This window comes from Heliangelus exortis, chromosome 1, assembly GCF_036169615.1.
Source record: "Heliangelus exortis chromosome 1, bHelExo1.hap1, whole genome shotgun sequence".
NCBI lineage: Eukaryota > Metazoa > Chordata > Aves > Apodiformes > Trochilidae > Heliangelus > Heliangelus exortis.
The window spans coordinates 26381136-26402643 of NC_092422.1; the positions used below are offsets into that span (position 1 = coordinate 26381136).

The 21508-nt window shown below is 40.8% G+C and overlaps 1 protein-coding gene across 4 annotated transcripts in view; it reads left to right on the forward strand.

Moving 5' to 3' along the window:
- ATP7B (ATPase copper transporting beta) overlaps window positions 1-21242 on the forward strand; it is a 42084-nt gene extending 20842 nt beyond the window's left edge. For all 4 annotated transcript variants that reach the window (XM_071738576.1, XM_071738584.1, XM_071738592.1 and 1 more), the window contains exons 4-21: window positions 69-232; window positions 1012-1173; window positions 2715-2791; window positions 3113-3287; window positions 3861-4094; window positions 4271-4362; window positions 4502-4629; window positions 5727-5881; window positions 6070-6204; window positions 7428-7622; window positions 9035-9217; window positions 12070-12268; window positions 14394-14537; window positions 15659-15801; window positions 17303-17506; window positions 17617-17734; window positions 18512-18614; window positions 19108-21242. In XM_071738576.1, coding sequence (XP_071594677.1) covers window positions 69-232; window positions 1012-1173; window positions 2715-2791; window positions 3113-3287; window positions 3861-4094; window positions 4271-4362; window positions 4502-4629; window positions 5727-5881; window positions 6070-6204; window positions 7428-7622; window positions 9035-9217; window positions 12070-12268; window positions 14394-14537; window positions 15659-15801; window positions 17303-17506; window positions 17617-17734; window positions 18512-18614; window positions 19108-19372 — 2876 coding nt within the window. In that variant the 3' untranslated portion in view covers window positions 19373-21242. The remainder of the gene's footprint in view (window positions 1-68; window positions 233-1011; window positions 1174-2714; window positions 2792-3112; window positions 3288-3860; window positions 4095-4270; window positions 4363-4501; window positions 4630-5726; window positions 5882-6069; window positions 6205-7427; window positions 7623-9034; window positions 9218-12069; window positions 12269-14393; window positions 14538-15658; window positions 15802-17302; window positions 17507-17616; window positions 17735-18511; window positions 18615-19107) is intronic.
- Window positions 21243-21508: the final 266 nt, after the last annotated feature.

Here is a 21508-nt window from a genome sequence, read left to right on the forward strand (position 1 = left end):
ACTTGTAATATTTTTTGTTCCCTGAAAGGAGCTGCATTATCTCATAATTTTTATTATTGCCACTGCAGGAATTGTTTCAGTGTTGGTAGCACTGATGGCAGGTAAAGCAGAGATAAAATACAAGCCAGAATTCATACAGCCTCTTGAAATAGCACAGCTGATCCAGAACTTGGGTTTTGAAGCTACTGTCATAGAAGATCATGCAGAAACAGAAGGAAATGTGGAGCTTCTTGTAAGTCATCTGTATTTGAAATCATAAGCTGGTTTTGGAAAGTCAGGTCTTGAAGAATCATTTTCTTGCAGATGCCTCTGTTTAAGAAGTTGTGGCTTCAGCAGGTCAGTTCTGGCTGGTAACATCATTTTATCTAACTGCTGAAAGACAAAATCGGTTTCATAGAATCATAAAGTGGTTTTGGTTGGAAGGGACCTTAAAGATCATCTGGTTCCAACCCCCTGCCATGGGCAGGGACACCTCCCACCTGACCAGGTTGCTCAAAGCCCCATCCAACCTGGCCTTGAACACTTCCAGGGAGGGAGCAGCCACAGCTTCCCCGGGCAACCTGTGCCAGCACCTAACCATGCCCACAGTAAAGAATTTCTTCCTAAAGTCTAATCTAAATCTAGCCTCTTTTAGCTTAAAACTGTTCCCCCTTGTTCTGTCACTACACGCCCTTGTAAAAAGTCTCTCTTCATGGAGAGAGGCTCTTCTCTTAGAAGAACCTGTCCAAAGGAGATGAAATAAAAAGTGATAATTATATGTACATAATAGACATTTTTAGCTAGGAGAAATGAAACAAAACTTTTCTGTGAAGGCACTTCAATCCACAGTACAGACTGAGCAATTGAGTATCAACAAATGTGCATTGATAATGTCTGGAGCTTTGTATAGAGGTCTGAGAACTTTGGGTAAAATTAGTAAATTGTTTGTATAAGGGACAAATTAATTTCATCCACAAATATCTGATTAACGTAGGGCATTGCTAACTGTACCTAAATCTGTTTTTTCTTTAGATTACAGGGATGACTTGTGCTTCTTGTGTTCACAACATTGAATCCAAACTCATGAGAACAAATGGCATATTCTATGCCTCAGTTGCACTTGCTACTTGCAAAGCTCACATCCAGTTTGATCCTGAAATTACTGGACCTCGAGATATTATAAAGATAATTGAGGTAGTCTTGAATGTTTTTTGTGTATGAATAATTGTAAGGGGAAGTTAAAAAGGAAATAAAGCAGCTGATATATGAGAGGTTTTACTGACTTATGCAGATGACATGGTAATTATAATATGTTTGTGTGCTCTTGCAGTGAAGAAGCTCCACAACAGTGCACTGTCTCCCAGGTTGTTACTCTAAAACACAACATAAAATCTACAAAAAGAAGCCTTTTTAAACTCTATCTGATAAAAGTGCCATACATCCATTCTTTGCAGTTCTGTGTATAGAATCATGTGTCTGAATAGCAGTCATTTCAGCCAAGTGTTGATACTTCAGGAAAAAGTCCTGCTTTCTCTTATCATTGAAAGAAGCTGCAAAAGTTTTGCAACAGCTCACAAGATTACCCAGCTGTGTGTACAGGCATTCATTCCCACATCAGTTCAGAGAACTGATGGAAACCAGAAGAAATGGTTATGTAGCCACTAAAGAAAAAAAACACTGTCTACATATAGGTTGTAGGTTACAACCACCCGGATCATAAAATCTGCCACTGTCATGGACCAGGTGTGGACAAAAGCTTTTCTTTCTCTGCCCCCTCAGAAAAGAAGAGAACCAACTGTGTAAGGCACATGCAGTGAGTAGTCAGGAGGACAGCAGAGCCTGTTTGACTTCTGTATTCTAGAATATTTACTCATCTCCTAGATCACAGAATTGGTGCTGCAGCAGGGATTAACATGTAAACTAGCAGACTCCTCAGGCTGGCAGAGTAGTTCTGTAAAGTGCATCCTGTGACTGGAGCACGTCATATTGCAGATATGAAAAATATATTCTTGATCTTGCAAGTGAGATTTGTTGGATATTGTTTGTTTGTTTGTTTGTTTGTTTGGGGTTTCTCGGGGGGTTTTCTTTGGTTTGTTGCTTTATTTATTTTTTTTTTTTTTAATTATTTTTTTTATTTTTATTTTTGGGGGGAGGTGATTCCACTGCAGTAACTCCCTGAAACATCATTCGAGGGGTTTTTTTGCATGTATTTGTTTCTGGGCTGCCTTGGCTGCTTTATTATTATTTACAGATTAAAACTAATTCTAGCCACTTAGGTTTTCAACTTCAGGTGCATCTACTCAACTGTAGTGTTAAGGAGATGCTTGCAAGGTTGACTAGCCCAGGGGCTTGTACATTTTTGCCTTCCTTTGGAGTATTTCCCATCTTTCATACTTAATGAAGTGGAGATGAAAGGGCATAAATTTTCTTTGAGGAGGAGGGCAGCAAAACTCCAGCTCTCACTGGGAGCTTCCTGTGCCTAAGAAACCTGAGACACTTACTGCATCTATACACAGTGTCCAGGCAGAGGCAGCAGAAATCTTTTGCAGTCCACGTTTTGAGTACTATCTGAAATAGCCTCGCATATTGGCAGGATCTAAAAATAAATATGAAGTTGGTATTTATGAAATATGGTCCTTTTCTGATACTTCTTTGAAAAGTAGTGTCATATAAATATAAGTACTATGGTTAGTTTAATAGAAACTAACTCATCTTTCCTCCCTTTCAATAAAAAGGAAATTGGTTTTCATGCTTCTGTGGCAAGAAGAGTTCCAAATGCACATAACCTGGATCATAAAAAGGAAATACAGCAGTAAGAATTTCTCTTTTTCTCTCACTAATGAATGTGTATAGATCATCTCTTTTCACTCACCTTCTCCCCCTTTACTCAGTTAATGTAGCTTATCCTCATGTGAAGCATATTTAATTTTATGATTTGCCATTTGGTTCAAATAACTTTATTGCTTTCATTAGTTTCAGTTTATACCTGATAGAAGTCTATTTAGTCAAACATGTAGGAGACACAAAAGTCTCTCATAGGGTTGAATCTTCCCAAGGTGTCCCAAAGCTATGTATTTGCCCTAGGTACTGAGGGGTGTATGACAACCAGGGATTTACAGCTTCTGCTTTTCAGGTGGAGGAAATCTTTCCTGTGCAGCCTACTGTTTGGAATCCCTGTCTTAATCCTGATGATTTATATGCTAATACCCACTGGTGAACACCATGGCTCTATGGTGCTGGAACAGAATCTCATTCCTGGATTATCTATTTTAAATCTTCTCTTCTTTGTCCTGTGCACTTTTGTTCAGGTATGTCTACAGTACTTCCTAGAGGATTATTTTCTATTCATCTCCCATTTATAGAACCTGTAATAAAGACAGGAGGCTGAAAAGGTCTAGTGGACAAGCCCTTCCCTCTTTTCTATACCACTTGTGCATAATGAGATGTCACTTTTCTGCAAGTTATCCATTCTGTAGCTGCTTATGGCTCTTACTCCTGCTAAAGATGTGTCAGCTGGTTTTCCAAGTGGGAAAGGTAGTCTTAAAATAAGAAATATATGATCAGCTGCAAATTAATTGAGTATCTACAGGTAATTCTCTTCAAATTTTGTGTCTTCTTTATTTTGGATTTCTGAAGAACAGGATGACATTTTGTTGGCAGAGTTGTTCTGAGAAAAAGGAAGGGCAAGTGAGAGGATGACAATGGAGTCAGCTTCCTAGCAGATCATGCCACTGAAGTTACATGAGTATAAAATTTGCATGGGACAGCAGTGCTTTCCCTTATCTACAATGTGTTTAAAATTCTGCTATAGACATTATTATGTACTCTCTGCTTTCACTGCTGTGATGTTAATATGGATCTGTCTCCGTTTATGCCAACAGTTTCTTGGTGGATGGTATTTCTATGTCCAAGCCTACAAATCCCTGAAGCACAAGACAGCCAATATGGATGTGCTCATTGTAATGGCCACAACGATTGCTTATGTGTATTCATGTGTCATCCTGATGGTAGCCATAATTGAAAAGGCAGAGGAAAGCCCTGTCACTTTCTTTGACACTCCTCCAATGCTGTTTGTGTTCATTGCCCTTGGGAGATGGTTGGAACACATTGCAAAGGTAATTCACACTAATAACCATGTATTTATGATGAGAATAGAATAAAACTATTCAGAGGATTTTTGAGTCTGTTGTTTCTGATGTATTATAAAAGGTCTTTTGGAGTTCATTGTGTTAAGTAGACGTCAGCGTTTGTGTATCTCAAAGTATCCTAAGCATTTATCTCTGTTTCTTAGAGTAAGACCTCAGAGGCTCTTGCTAAACTTATATCTCTTCAAGCCACAGAAGCCACTGTGGTGACTCTTGGACCTGACCACTCTATCATCAGGTAAATATCTGTGAACCAAATCCCCTGCAGCCTGTCTGGGTGCACAGACTAAGCTTGATGCAGCTGGTGTGAAGCCATTATTATTCTTTTGAAGCTGGTGGTGTAAATACTATCTCTGTTCTGTGTGTGTTGTCTTCAGGGAGGAGCAGGTACCTGTTGAACTGGTTCAGAGGGGTGATATTGTAAAGGTTGTTCCTGGTGGAAAATTCCCAGTGGATGGAAAAGTCATCGAAGGGAATTCTATGGCAGATGAGTCTCTCATTACTGGTAACTTCCCTTGCACTTATGCAAAGAAGTGATGTCTTCTAGAATACTTTTTTAAAAGAGAGCAGAGACAACCCTGAATCTGCTGTCTGAATAACCTCTCACCTTTATGGATGCTTTCTGCCTCACTTTCTTGGCCTTAAATACAAATCTTGTATCTGCACACACCCAAAAAGCTGAATAATTTCAGTTAGTTTGGTCACTTTTACTAACGTACTGTCAGGATGGGTAGAGTCTAAACACCATTGCCATTATTCCAGAGATTTGGGGGGAGTTCTCCATGGAAGGTATTTCTAGAGATGGCACTTTCCCAGAAATAACTTTTAAGGAGGAAATGTTGCTGAGAGGCTGGGGTGTGTAGTATGGGTACGGAACAGGGCTTCTGGCAGGCGTCTCCCAGGGAACAAGAGGTCCCTGTGACTTGATGCTCATTAAATGTCATGGGACTTTTTCACAACTGCTGAAATTTTAATTTCGTTTCTTAAATATAATAAGTATTTACTGCTTCACACAATTCTTATAAGTAAGGTAAAGGGTATAAAAACTTTACATTGGTATTGGCTTACTTGGTTAAGTATTTATGTTGCTTGGGGAACAGGGATATTTTGGGTTTAAGAGAAGCAGTCATTATCACTAATCCTGAAAATAGCAAAATTAAAGATTTTTGTAGAGCTTGTATTCTTGGGGGGCCAGCATGAGAACAGGAGCTTTGCCATAGAGACAGCTTTTGTAGTCTTTGAAAACTGATAGTGGTGGAAATAAAGACAGATTTCTCATACTCCCAGGGCTATGCAAAGTATTATTTGGAAAAATTATTAGCAGTTCCTTTTGCAATCAATTTGCTCCTGGCCCTTTTGAAGGATGGTTGGGACCAAGGAAACAGCATTTGCTTTGAAACTTAACCTAGAATAAAGTTTACAGAAGTATGACAGCCCTTATCCATGTGTTCAAAAGGTGATACAAGGTGATATACAAGGTGATTTCTTGTCATTATTGCTTAGCGTGCTGATTTTGTCAGCATACAATGAGGTTTGTGCTAATGAACTATGTTCCCTATTATTAAGAGTATTGACTCATTTATTCTTACCTTTTATTTCTAGGGGAAGCTATGCCAGTCACTAAAAAGCCTGGGAGCACAGTAATTGCTGGTTCTATAAATGCACATGGCTCAGTTCTTGTTAATGCAACTCATGTTGGTAATGATACCACTCTGGCACAAATTGTGAAATTGGTGGAAGAAGCTCAAATGTCAAAGGTAAAAATAATAGAAAGAAAAACTAATTAACGGGTTTTGATTTTATAAAGAAATCAGACACTTTATATATTTACTTGTCCAACAGTGCATTTTCCAGACTTCAAAAGAGAATCAGATTAAGAATATTACATATTTTCATCAACTCATAAACATGCAAATATATACCTTTTTTTTTTTTTTTCTAATAGGCACCCATCCAGCAACTGGCAGATAAGTTTAGTGGATATTTTGTTCCATTTATCATCATCATTTCAACAGTGACATTGATAGCATGGATCACGATTGGTTTTATAAATTTTGATGTTATCAAAAAATATTTTCCTGTAAGTAATTTCATTAAGAGCTGCATTTTGATGTTAGGATACCTTCCAGTGTAATTAACATAGCTTCTGCATGTAAGGTTTGATACTGCAACCTGGCAAATACTTTTTTACAAGGTGTTTTTTTCTACACAGAGTAGATCATTACAGTAATTAAAATAAATTTGCAGATATAAATATACCTTTGTCTTTATCCCGTATTTCTCCATGGGGTTCCTACAAACTGAAATCACTGGCAGTCTTTCTGGACTAAACATCATCTGTGGCTGCATTACAAGGAGCTGAGCCTTTCTTTTATTGCCTGAAAAAATTTTGGACATCCTTGTTCCTGATGGCAGACAGTGTGTTTGGCTTTAGAAAGAAGATGAGCTTCTGTTGTCTTTGGGATATGTATTTGCTATGTTCAGCAACTGTGAGGGTCTGTGCACCTGGAACTAGGGTTCTCCTTTGCTAGGGTATAAAGGACATGACAGCAAGTTGGACATGTCTAGAGGAGAGCCACAGAAATGATCAGAGGGCTGGAGCTCCTCTGCTATGAAGACAGACTGAGGGAGTTGGGGTTGTTCAGCCTGGAGAACAGGAGGCTCCAAGGTGACATTGTAGTGACTTTCCAATATCTGAAGGGAGCCTGCAAGAAATCTGGGATAGGACTTTTTACATGGGTGTGTAGTGAGAGGACAAGGGGAAATGGTTTAAAACTTGAAGAGGGAAGATTTAGGTTGAATATGAGGAAGAAATTCTTTACTATGGGGGTAGTGAGATGCTGGCACAGGTTGCCCAGAGGATTTGTGGCTGCCCCCTCCCTGGCAGTGTTCAAGGCTGGGTTGGATGGGGCTTTGGGCAGCATGGTCTGGTGGGAGGTGTCCCTGCCCATGGCAGGGACATTGGAACTAGATCATCTTTAAGTTGTCTTCCAACTCAAACCATTCTATGTTTCTATGATTCTAAGTTATATTATGTCCATAAGCTTGAGAGCAGAGTCATGCGTATTTATTTGCCTTTGACCAGAAAAAAATCCAGAAAATACTGCCATAAACAATTCATAACATTGACCATTCTCTACCATTGCAGTAACAATAAGAGATTGTTTTTCTATACTGGAGATTTCCAGGTAAATGTTTTTGGTTTTGTTTTTTAAATGGCTCTGATTGACTGTACATCTGTATTGTCTTCAGTCAGCAATCATGCATCTCTTTCTTTTTCCCCTCTCTCCCTTCTTCTTGCAGAAGCAGAACAAGCACGTTTCAAAAGCTGAGCTAATCCTGAGGTTTGCATTTCAAACCTCAATCACTGTGCTGAGCATTGCATGTCCCTGTTCCTTAGGCTTGGCCACCCCCACAGCTGTGATGGTGGGCACAGGAGTTGCTGCCCAGAATGGGATTCTAATCAAAGGTGGAAAACCCCTGGAAATGGCACACAAGGTTAAGAGTTCTTTCTCTACTTTTGCTGCTGTTGTTACATGAGTCCCACAGAATTGTGGGGGGTTTGTTTTTGTTTTGTATTGATGATTTTTTTTTTTCTGTTGTTGCTCATTAAGGTAAAGCAGGCAGATCTGAGCTTCTTTCTTTGAAGTAGTCACAGTAAAGTGTTAAGACCCAACTGTTCCGGCAATCTTATGCCAGTGAGGCTGCTGCTCTTCTGCATGACCTCAGAGGTTTCTGACTTTTGCACTCTCTTTTTCTCTTCTGCAAACAAGCCGAATAATCCAGTGTTTTCCTCCTGTTCCCAGAGGACTGTTGTGAAATGTGTGTTGTACACAATCAGTTGTTAAAAATGTAGCATCTAAGAGAAAAACAGAATTATTTGAAGTTGTTTTAATGTACAGAAAAAAAGGTGGAAGGTAGGCAGAAAAAGCCTCTCAAAGAAAAAAAAAAAAAAAGATGAAGAAGAGGAGAGGGAAGAAAGAGGAGGCTTGACGTGTCCACAGCCAGTGAAAAGAATGAATTTAAAGCATGCTGTGGTAGACTGAATTAGACATAAGCAGAACATTGTCAGAGAAAAGGATGGTAAGAATAAGTTAGTCAGACTGATAAATCTTGTCTTGTTGGACGTTATCAAGAACAGGCCAGAAGTTTTTCCAGTGCTCTGGAGGAAAAAAAAAAGACTGCTCATCATTGTCCTGACTTTTTACCTGTTGAATCTAAGTGAGGCTAGAGCCAGGTCTTGGAAAATGAGGTGACCTGTTGGATTCAGCAAGGTTGGTAGGTTAGAATAGCTGGGAATAGAAAAAGTGCCTGCTTTGTTGAGTTTTTTGTATGTTTCTCTGTGCCATGCTTATGTTCAGGATTAGAACTGCCTTTATCTTTGAGTTTCTGCTTTATGTGGGGCTGTGTTTTTCGGTCCATTCCCAGTTCCCCAAGACTCATTGGGCTGGCTAACAAGTGATCATTAGGTCTGGTGAATAGGATGAGCTTGGTTTTGCTTAGGTGGTTGTTCCTGGAACTTGTTGCAGCTTCTTGCACTCTTCTCACCTGCTCTATCACCAAGTAACTTCCAGAGCCCCCTTTCCTCAATGCTGTTGTTAATTGTTTAGAAGAGCATTAGTAAAAGCCCTCCTTGTGTGACATACCTTGAAGTAAAAGTGATTAAGGTTCCATTGCATGTGAAAACATACAATTAAACACAAAGGACAGTGCAAGCCCTGCAATGACTGCATTGTCTGAGATACTTCGCCTGCAGGCACAGGATCTCCCTCCTGGTTTAGGTTTATTCTGTCTTGGTGTTGCTATAGACAACCGATTATTAAGGTCTCATCTGCATTCGTGTGCCTGAGGCATATGAGCATCCCTATGGTCACAGAGCTTAAGCAGTAACTCTGGCTTCTTTCTTGCAGATCAAGACTGTGATGTTTGATAAGACTGGGACAATCACCTGTGGAGTTCCTAAAGTCATGAGGGTGCTTTTGCTGGGAGATACAGCCGTGCTCTCCCTGAAGAAGGTGCTGGCAGTGGTTGGCACTGCAGAAGCCAGCAGTGAGCATCCTTTAGGAGTAGCAGTCACTAAGTACTGCAAAGAGGTACTTACCTTTCCTATTTCCTCTAAGGCCTGTGCTAATGCAGCAATATTGTGTAAAATGAGCAAGTCCCAGAGGGACAGTCCTGCCTGAAAAGTCACAGGCTGGAAAGCTGGCAGATTTTGTCACTGTGCATCTTGGTCTGGACAATACAAGAAGGCATATGCCTCAGCTTTGCTCTTCTGGAAATGCTGTGGAGTTCTTAAGCAAGACCTTATGAAGTTTTTTTGTGAACTAGAGGGAAAATAAGGACAGTGGAACATGTGCAGGAGGAAGATTTGCTTTAAATAACATTGTGAAGCAAATCTGTGGTGACATTTCATGTTACCTGACTGTAGTTACTTCTATTAGTCACTTGCTTTATGAACAGATTAGGCAAACAAGGTTTTAAACCTGAATTAAACTGTGATATTTATGAATTTCACAAATTAATTAATAGATTACTCAGTTCTATGCAAATTTTGAAAATCCTCAAGTGTCATTTATATATTGCATGTGTTCCTCAAATGTTTTGGGAAGAATGAAAGAACAAATAGTAACCAAAATAAGAAGCCTGGTTTAAAGAAATTCCTTTTTGATAAGACAAGTCATTAATTGACTTATGGAAAAATTAATTGGCAAGAATATATGAAACTCTGGAAGGAAAGGGAGCCCAAGAAAGTTGGTCAGTTTTTGGATGCCACTTCCTTCAAGCTCAAGATAGGTGCATTCCTTTGAGTGAAAAATGGGATAGACGTGCTAAGAGACCTGCATGGATCAGCAAGGAGCTTCTGAAGAAAGTGTTGTGGAAGAAAGAAAATTACAGCTCATGGAAGAAGGGACTTGTCACTTGGGAGAACTATAGTGATGTTGTCAGAGTATGTAGGAAAGGCTAAAGCCCTCTTAGAACTAAAAGTGGCAAAGGAAGTAAAAGGAAACAAGAGCTTCTTCAAATATATCAGTAGTAAAAGGAAGAATAGGCAAAATGTGGCCCCACTGCTGAATGAGGTGGGAGCCCTAGTAACAGAGGATGCAGAGAAGGCAGAGGTGCTGAATGCCTTCTTCGCTTCAGTCTTTACTCCTAAGAGCAGCCCTTGTGGACTCCAGACCCTGGATATAAGAGAGAAAGCCTGGAGGAGGGAAGGTTCAGCACTGGTTAGTGAAGACTGGGTTAGAGATCAGCTGTGCAAACTGAATGAACACAGGTCCATGGGCTCTGATGGGATGCACCCAAGAGTGCTGAGAGAGCTGGCTGATGTTATCACCCTACCACTCTCCATCATTTCTGAGAGATCATGGCAAACAGGAGAGGTGCCTAAGGACTGGAGGAAAGTCAATGTCACTCCAGTCTTCAAAAAGGGTAAGAAGGAAGACCCAGGCAATTACAGACCTGTCAGCCTCACCTACATCCCTGGAAAAAATGATGGAGAGTCTCATTCTGCAGGTCATATCTAAGGATATGGAAGAGAAGAAGGTTGTCAGGAGTAGTCAGCATGGATTTAGCAAGGGGAAATCATGCTTGACTAATCTGATAACTTTCAGTGATGCTGTGACTGAATGGGTAGACACAGGGAGACCAGTGAGTGTAGTCTACCTTGACCTTAGCAAGGCTTTTGACACAGTCTCCCATAACATCCTCATGAGCAAGCTCAGGAAATGTGGGATAGAAGAATGGACAGTGAGATGGATTAAGAACTGGCTACACAATAGAGCCCAGGGAGTGGTGATCAATGGTGCAGAGTCCAGCTGGAGACCTGTGAGTAGTGGAGTCCCCCAGGGATCGGTGCTGGGTCCCTGATCGGTGCTGATTCCCCTGAAGTCTGTGCAACCATTCAGCAATATTTGGACAGACTGGAGAGCTGGGACAAGAGGAACCTAATGAGGTTCTACAAGAAAAAGTGCAAAGTCCTGCACCTGGGAAGGAATAACAAAATGCACCAGTACAGGTTAGGAAGTGATCTGCTGGAGAGCAGCCCCATGAAGAGGGACCTTGGAGTCCTGGTGGACAACAAGTTATCCATGGGACAGCAATGTGCCCTTGTGGCCAAGAAGGCCAATGGTATCCTGGGGTGCATTAACAAGAGTGTGTCCAGCAGATCGAGGAAGGTTCTCCTCCCCCTCTACTCCGCCCTAGTGAGATCTCACCTAGAGTATTGCATCCAGTTCTGGGCTTCTGCCTTATCATCCCTGTGTTGTAAGAAGGTGTCTGAAAGGTAAATGCCATTCCAGTTTCCAGAGGCAACCCAGAATAACTTGTTTATAAAATAATATTGTTTCCATTCTTTCTGTAACTTGCAGGTTCCCGCTAATCCCTTTTCTCATCTTGAAGGTACCCAATGGCTTCTTTTTTATAACTCAACAGAAAGACCTAGTTTCTTTTTCATCCAGCCAGGTCACTCCAGGAATTAGATACAATTTTTCATTCCACTTAAAAAAAATAAAATATATATATATACATATACGTATATGTCTGATTTCCCCACAGCCAGTTGTCTGTAAGGTTAACTAGAAGTTGCATCTTTTGAGAAGCTGAATGGCTTATTGTTACAGTATTTCTCTCCAGTTCTTCATCTTGACTAAGGTCCTGAACCACTAATGTAGCTGCTTTGTCTTTGAACTACCAGGAAAAGCTGTCCCTTATGGTTTAGTGGTGCTATGGCTGAGACTTGGATGTGATCTGTATGGCTGCCCCTTTCTGGATGTCTAAGCCACAGCATGTCCAGAACATACGGTTTTTTTTTTTGTTCTGTGCTGAGACTTCATGCTGTTTTTCCATCATTGTTAAGAAGAAGATCCTCCTTTCAGGAGGATTTATCTGGTATTTGTACCCCACGTGGGCAGCACGGACTGATGATGAACTCTGCTTATGTCCACAGGAGCTTGGCACTCAGAGCCTGGGATACTGCACTGACTTCCAGGCAGTCCCAGGCTGTGGCATCAGCTGCAAAGTCGGGGGTGTTGAGGCTGTCCTGGGCACAGCTGAGGAGCCCCTGGATAAGATGGATACTGGCAGGAGTGGGGGGAGCACTGCTCCTCTGGGAGAGAACGCCCTGATCACGCTCTCCGAATCACAGGGTATGTCTGCCCCCCCAAAAAAGAGTGCCAGTGACCCAGCAATGCTGACCACTGTAAAGCAATCCCAGCAGACTAGGAATAAAACAGAAAGGTGGATTTATGGCAGAAGGAAGCAAAGAACATATTAAAAACAGGATTAAAAAGGGATAAAACCATAACCACAACTGAAGCGCTCTCTTTCTCTCTTGATCTCTCTGCACTTCAGAAACCTAAATAAGAATTTAGAGGCTGCAATGATGGGTGCTCAAAAAGTCCAAACAATACATAGCCAATAAGGCATACCCAGCAGTGTTCTTTTTGAGTAGAAAAATGGTCCAGCAGAGAGCAAAATTTAAAAAATTAAATTTTAATATTTTCTTTCTTTTTTTTATTTAAAAATTAAATTGAAAAATTTGAAAATAAAGGTACCAGTATAGGTTGGGGACAGCTATGGGTGATAGGGACCTAGAGGTGCTGGTGGATGGAAGGATGACCATGAGCCAGCAATGTGCCCTTGTGGCCAAGAAGGCCAATGGCATCCTGGGGTGCATTAGAAGGGGGGTGGCCAGTGGGTTGAGAGACATTCTTCTGCCCCTCTGCTCTGCCCTGGTGAGGCTGCAGCTGGAATATTGTGTCCAGTTCTGGGCCCCTCAGTTCCAGAAGGACAGGGAACTGCTTGAAAGAGTCCAGCAAAGAGCAACCGAGATGATGAAGAGAGTGGAACATCTCTCTTATGAAGAAAGGCTGATGGAGCTGGGGCTCTTCAGCTTGGAGAAGAGGAGACTGAGGGGCGACCTCATTAATATTTATAAATATGTAAGGGGCAAGTGCCAGGAGGATGGAGCAAAGCTTTTCTCAGGGGTGATTAACAATAGGGCAAGGAGCAATGGATATAAACTGGAGCATAGGTCGTTCTGTATAAGTATTAGGAAGAATTTTTACACTGTGGGGGTGACATAGCACTGGCACAGGCTGCCCAGGGAGGTTGTGGAGTCTCCTTCCCTGGGGACATTCAAAGCCCACCTGGACACATCCCTGTGTGACCTTCTATAGGTGAACCTGCTCTGGCAGGGGGGTTGGACTCAATGATCTTTCGAGGTCCCTTCCAACCCCTAACTTTCTATGATTCCATGATTCTGATCAGCATTCTCTTCCCATTTCTAGCAGTTACTTTCAATGTATGGTATCTTGCTGCTGCTTTTATATCCTGCTCTTTAGTCCTCCATTAGCTTGGACCCTTTGTTTTCTGTTCATAGATCTCTCAAGGCACTTTTTTTTTTTTTTTTTTTTTTTTTTTTTAAAAAAATCTATTCAGCAGATGCACAATAAAGCATGTTGTATCTGCAAACCAAGTTCCAGTGCCTGATGTTTTTGATTAGGCAAATACATTTGGTTTTGTTTCAGGCTCTGTGGAGGCCACTTTGCTCTTTTATTGTGTAGGAAAGAAAGAAAAAGTGTTTAATGCCTTTCCTAAGAAGCTTGTCAGTTCTCTTCAGAATACTGTGGCTCTCCTGACCTTTTTGAGAAAGCTCTTAGAAGAATTAAAGTAAGAAGTTTAATCTTCAGAACTGTGCCATTTGTGAATGATGTTAATGTAATATTTTCTTGCTTGCTTTGTACAGCTCTTGTGAAGTTGGATTGAATTCATAATGAGGTGCTCTACATACTGTTAGAATAAAAATACCTTTTTTCTTACCAGAAATAGCCTTTACATTTGAAAGAAATCATTAATTGTGAGAACAAATCAGTGTGGCATTTATGAAGCGTGCGTAATGCACTTATCCAGAAAAACAATGCCAACTGGCAAAGGCAAATACACGAACATACCGTCATTAAATTCCTGACACTGTCCTTTATATAAACAGGAATAGATTGAGTCTTCAAGGAGAGAATTTCAGGAGGCTGTCTTCAGGTTGTGCCTGTGCATTTGTGTTTGGCCATGGCAGCAGCATTTCAACAAGACAGAACGTCTGTGTCTGTGATGTGACCATTGCCAGTTGGGAACACAAGGAAAAAAAAAAAAAAAGGAAAACCTCTTGAATATCTTTCTATAGCTAATGCAAACAGATACTGTAACCCTCTAACACGTCTTGTTTGTGTTCAGTATTTTTGTGTTGCTCATTTTTCTTTCTGTCTGTGCACACAGCTCCATCATCTCATACGTACTCGGTGCTGATCGGAAACCGGGAGTGGATGCGACGCAACGGTTTGCAGATTGCAAATGACATCAACGATGCAATGACAGACCATGAGATGAAAGGACAGACTGCCATACTGGTGGCTATAGATGGTAACTGCTGTTCTTTGCAGTGACTTGATAAATAATTGATCCTACTGTGAACATGCTAAAAACAAACTCTGGAGCAATTAGTCAGTGGCTTGATGTCAAAAAGCTATTGATCTTTTAGTGCGGAGCTGCTTGTGAACTGCAAAGTTCCAAGGTGTTATTGAAAGAAGCTTTCCCCTCAAAACACTGTCTATAAGGTTCTGTTGTGTAGTTTTTCAGTGTTTTTTTATGAACCTCCTGTTGTCTAGGACTGTTGTGCCATGTCCCATCCTGACTTTACATCACTTAAGAATCACGGGCCAACCTATTGCATAGAATAACAGAATCACAGAATTGTTCAGGCAGGAAAAGATATTCAAGATCATCAGGTCCAGCCTTGTCCTAACCCTATTACCCTATTCCTGAACATGATGATTCCTTAGATCATTCAAGTGTAATAGATCAGAATAAATGAGTTTTGCCTGAGGTGTTCTGTTCTCTGCTACATGGAAAGAGGTCCCAGGCAATACCTTAATATGAGAAACTGTTTTAATGGTGATAGATTGCCAGTGCATCTGTGATCTTGAGATGAGGCCTCTGATTCAATTACTGAATAAATATTCCTGGTGTTCCAACAAAGCAATTTTCAGAGGCATTTTCACATCTCAGCTTGGGCTTCATCAGCTGTCCAGCAAAATCACATGGAAACATGGAAATATGGGCTCTGAAGTATAGCTGGGGTTCCTATTGATGATAGTGATAGCAAATAGAAATATGTGGGTGCAAAACCTACTTAAGTTCTTACTTTTAAAAGGTAACCTTGTGAGATTTTTATAAGTAATGTGAAGAAAATGGGGATGTATCTCTGAGTCATGTGTTAGGAGGCAGTGCAAAACTTGTGTATGAAAGTAATTAATTATAATATTGATCTCAACCTGAAAGATTAGGTAACACAAGGCCAGATAGTCTATTTCTTCCACCTGGAGGAGTGGCTTTAACATCTGATCAGGGCACAGTATGTCAGCATTGCCCAGAATGTGTTATTTCACAAGCTGCCATGGTGTGATGGAGGGAAAATTCCTTTTTTTCTGACTTCTCCTTTGCCTCCCACAGCTCTGTCTAACAGAGGATGTTTCTTTGTGCAGGTGTGTTGCGTGGAATGATTGCAGTGGCAGACACTGTCAAGCAGGAGGCAGCCCTTGCTGTGCACACGCTGAAAAACATGGGAATTGATGTGGTGCTGATAACTGGGGATAACAGAAAAACTGCAAAAGCCATTGCTACTCAGGTATCTGCTTCTTTGCATTTCAAAAAATACATGGTGAGGTTCCAAAAAGACACTCAGCCCAGTGAATTTGGAACAGGAAATTAAAGAGTTTCCCTGGGTACATTAAATGAAGACTGACTTCTGAATTGGACTTAAAATCAGGGGAGGTCCTGTGGCACAGTAAAGGTCAGTGGCTGCATTAAGGTACCACTGAAGAGAAGCAGACAGTGCTTCTCCAGAGTTAGTGTTTCCTGCAGTAATTAGCCTGGTGCTGAACTGAGGTCCTGCTCTCAATAAGCAAATGGGGATTTATCATCATCTTTAAGGGTAACATAGTAATAACAATAAGAATTATTTTAAAGAAGCATAGCACTCTGAAAGAGATTGGGTTTACATGAGAATTGCCTTGGTCTCAAACTATAAATGTTGCTCCAAAGGCCACAGCCAAATTTTCACTCTACATTGCTACATTTCCATCCTCTTCATCTTCATTTCCCTCTTTGCATTGATCTATATCTTATCCACCATGTGCTTGGGTATCCTGCCCCATGGCTAACTTAGCCAGCTCTGTAGTATGCATGTTCTCCTGTGCTGTGAGGTCTGTTTCACTTCTCTGTCTGGTGCTTTAATCCTTCTATTTTGATTCATGCTTTTGCTTTTGTGTTCAGCTGTGGGAGATCACTTTCCCACCACACCTTCCTTCATTCAGAGAAGATTTCTTTCAAAAACAAGCTTTGATTTAGGGTTCCAGGCACTCAGGTGAAATGTTCAGACAAGCTTTGTCTGTGCCAACCTACATCTTCATTTAATTTTTAGCACTTAACTTCCTTCCCAATGGAAAATGGTAGGACAATCCTAAAAACTTTTTTTAATGTTTCTTTTTCTGAGATTTAAAAGAGTGCTTCTACCTTGTGTAGAGAAAAGCTGATCTCTGCCTGGTGAGGCAGCCAAACGAGGGGTGTTATCCCAGTTCCTTTAGTACACCCACCTGTTTTTCAACTACAGCTCTAAAACCATTGCTAGGAACTCCATATTAATTGTGATGTGGATGTGGAGAAGCATTCAGCCATCCATCTGCTTTGCTTTCATAGTCTGCCTGAGACTTGCACATGGCTCTCCATGCTTTCTTTGTGTAACTGCCTAATCATACACAGTTCCTTTGTTGCATTTCACAGAATCCTATTTTGATACATTAGTCAGTATGATTAGCTGAAAAATGGTTCTTTTAACCATCAAGCCTTTATTGCCAGGTCAGTGGCACTTCAGAAGCCCTGCAGGGCATGATGCTAAGGGCAGAGCATGGTTTACCAGCATCTCTGCCTTAAGGGCAGAGGAAAGTGTAATGAGTTCCTCTCTTGTGCTAATGGCATGTTGCTCTTCAGCTTTCTGTGTAGCTTGCAAATGTTGCTCCCCCTGGAATTAGTTTGTTTGATTTTCCTTTGTTTCCCCTTCACCAGAACAGCAAATAGCTCCTTCTTTCAGCATGTCACCAACAGGGCTGTGTTTCTTTCTTTGTACATAGGTTGGGATCAAAAAAGTCTTTGCTGAGGTCCTTCCTTCTCACAAGGTTGCAAAGGTCCAGGAGCTCCAAAATGGGAGAAGTAAAGTTGCAATGGTTGGTGATGGAGTCAATGATTCCCCTGCACTGGCCAGGGCTGATGTTGGAATTGCAATTGGAACGGGCACTGATGTTGCCATTGAAGCAGCAGATGTGGTTCTAATCCGAGTGAGCACTCCAGTTTTGACCTGTCCCCTTTTATCACTGACATCCCTCTTCTTGTTTTGGTATTCTGAAGACTGCATGTAGAAAAAGTTCAATCCTCTTCTCTCTTGCAGAATGACTTGCTGGATGTAGTTGCCAGTATTCACTTATCAAAGAGAACAGTTCGAAGAATACGAATAAATCTGATTCTTGCCCTAATTTATAATCTGCTTGGAATACCCATAGCAGCAGGTATGTGACTGCCAGAGCTCAGCTTGCCAAAGACAGCAGCACAGTTGAGCCCTGAAGTGCTTCTTGCAGGATTCCTGTTCAAAGAACCAAAGAGAGGTTCCTGGAGTATTTAAAACTTTGCAGAAGGAGGACAAAATAAATACATTAAATGTTGTTTTCTTTCATGTTGTAGAAAAAAAATAAACTTTGTTCCCCAATTTTAAACTCTTAGGAATAGTTATTACATGATGAAATCAAAAACATGTTCTTATTTCACATAGCAGTGCTTGGGGATGTACAGCCAAACCCAGCTCTAATCAGTGGTACCACCCCAATTCTGGGTGCTCCCAGAATTCATTCTGAATTACCTGCATTCTCTCCTACTACTTCCATTCTCTTTGCTTCTGTCACACATCTGCTCATGCTCCAAAGTCCTTCTTAAAACTTGCTTCAAGCATTCCTCTTTTTGTTCATGAGTAACTTCTCCCTCCTTTGGGCTATTGCCTTGTCTTTCTGCTGCTTTTGCTTTGCTTCATATGTACTGAATATCTGGAAAGGACAAATAGTCTTAACCTTGGGGCCACTGTCTTGTAGCTGAATTGGTACAAAGCTCATCCCTTGCCAGGGAAGGGACATATTTAAAAAGGAGTGAGTAAAATATGTATAATTTTACTTGTGTTTAGGGAGGTCTCAGGAAGTTGCTTTGTAGAACTTCTGATCCATTCTGTGATAGACAGGGACAGAAATGTCTGTATTGGTACAGACAGCTCTGGCTGAGGTCCATGTGTTTTTTTCTAGGTGTTTTCATGCCTGTTGGCCTTGTGCTTCAGCCTTGGATGGGATCAGCTGCAATGGCAGCTTCTTCTGTGTCTGTGGTGCTTTCTTCCCTGCAGCTGAAATGGCAAGTTGTCTTGTACTAAGCAATTGGGGAACCATGGGCAGCACTGCTCCCGGGGCTCCTGGCAGACATTACTTTGGGCTTTGGATACCTAAAAGTACCTGAAAGTCCTTTATCTTGGGGTAGTAGTGTCTAATCCTCGGCTCCAAAAGAAACATGAAGAAGACCATGTGTACTTGCCCTTTTGTTTTGAGCTACAATACATCTAGCCAGAAAATATTGTTGGGGTCCTCAAGTCCATTCTCCTGCAGTTGTCTACTACAAACTCTTTCATAGTTCATCAAACTTATAAATTTTCTTAAAGAACCCCACTTTGGAAGTCCCTTTATTATTGAAATGTTTTGATGGCGTGTCCCAGAAATTTTCACCATTAACATTGAAGTGCAGGTAACATTTAGGTTGTCAGAAGTTTCTGGTTCTGATATGTTCTGATGCCAAGGTCACTTCTACATATTGATCCCTTGGTAATAAACATCTTTCCTTTTTCTCTTCTTAGTTATAAGAAGCCAGATGCAGAAAGTTATGAAGCACAAGCTCAAGGCCGCATGAAGCCACTTTCTCCTTCCCAAATCAGTGTTCATATTGGAATGGATGACAGGAGGAGGGATTCATCCAGACCAGCTTCTTGGGATCAAATTAGCCAGGTGTCTCTCTCTTCCTTGACTTCAGACAAGCTGCCAAGATGTAATGGTTTTGTTGAGGAGGAAGGGGACAAGTGGTCACTGCTCATGAATGGAGGAGATGAAGAACAGTACATCTGAAGCACTGTATTCTTAGTACAGCAGGAAACCTTCCTCCCCAGTGGTGGTGGGAGGGAATGAGTTGAGACACCAAGAGATTCAGGATTGCTAGTGAAGTTGTTCCTTCACTTACACAACAATTGCAACTCAGTTTGTTGTTGGGTTGTAGGGACTGTGGATTTTTTTCAAGTCACCAGTTATTTCTAGTCATGGAAAGAATCTGTGGCTCTATAATAAACTGGCTTCTTCATACACAATAATTAATGAAATAATTTAAATTGTAATTTTCGTTGTCTAAAAGAGTTTCTCTCCTCTGGACAGTTTGCTGGGTACCCAGTTTCATACTTTTTACTCTTTCTGACTTTATTCTTTCAAAAGCACATGAAGCAAAAGTATTTATGGAGCTGTTGAATATTCATTTCTGTGCCTAAGTGAGAATATCCATGGCATAAGCATCTTAGTGGTCACAAATTATATTTTTACATAAATGCTAAAGAGTCACATCACTGTGAGAGCACTTTGTATTTACGATCCATGTGCATCTCCTCGGACCAAAAATGCTTCAGTGTTTCACTGACTATAACTTTCTGAAAGGTCTCTTTCAAAGATTTTCACTTGATTTCAGGTATCATGTCTTTTGATGCACATTTCCATGGCTGAACTTGTTGTGTTGTTCTCATTTTCTCCTATATTTTCTCTCTTGTTCCATATGAGCTTTTCCCCCCCTTTTCTTTGCACAGGGTATCTTCTCTGAGATATTACTATGTTTACAGATATTCCTGTTTGGGGCAAACTCCTTTAAATTACCAGGAACTTTTCTGTTCTTGTTGAAGTTCAAAGAGGGGCAGCAATTCCTGGTCCATATCATTTTTCTATGGATGCCTTGCAGGACTCCACGATGCTCCTGGCAATTCTGTAGTCATCTGTCTTTTCCTCTGACAGTGAAGAATTTCTGTCAGTGTGAGTGAGTGAGGTATTTCCCTGGTGTGAGTGAGAGCAGGACTAGCATTGGTGTGACTCCAGTGTGGCTGAATGGAGTGAGTTTATTGCTTAACTTAACCCCAGCTTGCTGGTTCCTTAAAACAGAGCCAAAAGTTTAAACAGTGAAGGTGGGAAAACAGCCTTAAAATGTGTGGTTTCTATTTGCTATCATATAAGGAACCTTTTCTGATGAGAGAAGGACTGGAACTAATATTTGTAACAGTTTGAATGTTAAGGTGAATTTGTATTCATGTTTTGAATTGGTTTTGATTTCCCTCTTTGTTTCATGAGGAATCAAGGTGCTGAACAACCCTTTTTTTACTTTAATGTCTACCAAAGTCTGCCAGTAACTCTGTCACTATGAATGTCAAATTCATCCCTTAACCCTTTTTAGCCAGGACAGTAGGAATCAAAAACTTTGGTGCTCTGAATCTGCTTCCTAGGACTCCCATTGCTCAGCCAGGGACCTCCAAAGCAAGCAGACTGAAGTTTTATGGTCTGATCTAAGAAGTGAAAAGTGGAAGAGCAAGAATTACCATGCTGAACAACATGAAATAACTACTTATTTTCACTGACTTAAATACAGGACTGTTTTCAACATGGGTTTAAATTCTGTCCCTCCTCATACAAAAATGAAAACTGAGTCAGAGAGCCAAAGAACTGTGCTAAAGCATTGAGCAGGTCTTCCTATTCTCTTCCTCTGAATATTGTATTTGACCTTTCCTTAGCAAACATCAGCAGCACTGACTCAAGTATAATTGTGAATCAGTTTTAAAACTGTTAAATCTCTTTGCTTGTGTAGAGATTACTCTCACAGCACACTCACTTCTCAGACATGGGGAAGATTGTCTACTGTCTGACGTATGTTTTCTTACCAGTGCATACAGTAAAAATATTGTGTTTTTTAAAAACAACTCTGTGTCCTTGTGGGCTTTTTTGTTTTGTTAGAAGGGTACAGAGAAAAGAAAAGAACAAAAGCAGTGATTGTTGGATTGCAGGATGTATAGGCACAAGGCAGATTTTGTGACTGCTTTGTGATTTATTTCAGGCAGGGTATGTAACAGGGAAGAAAAGAGACAGTGCTGTATTGTATGTTGGGGCAGGTGATGCTGGAAGCATCTTGAAGGGTGGAGATAGGATTCAAAATTGTCTTGAGAAATTGGACAGAACTGACAA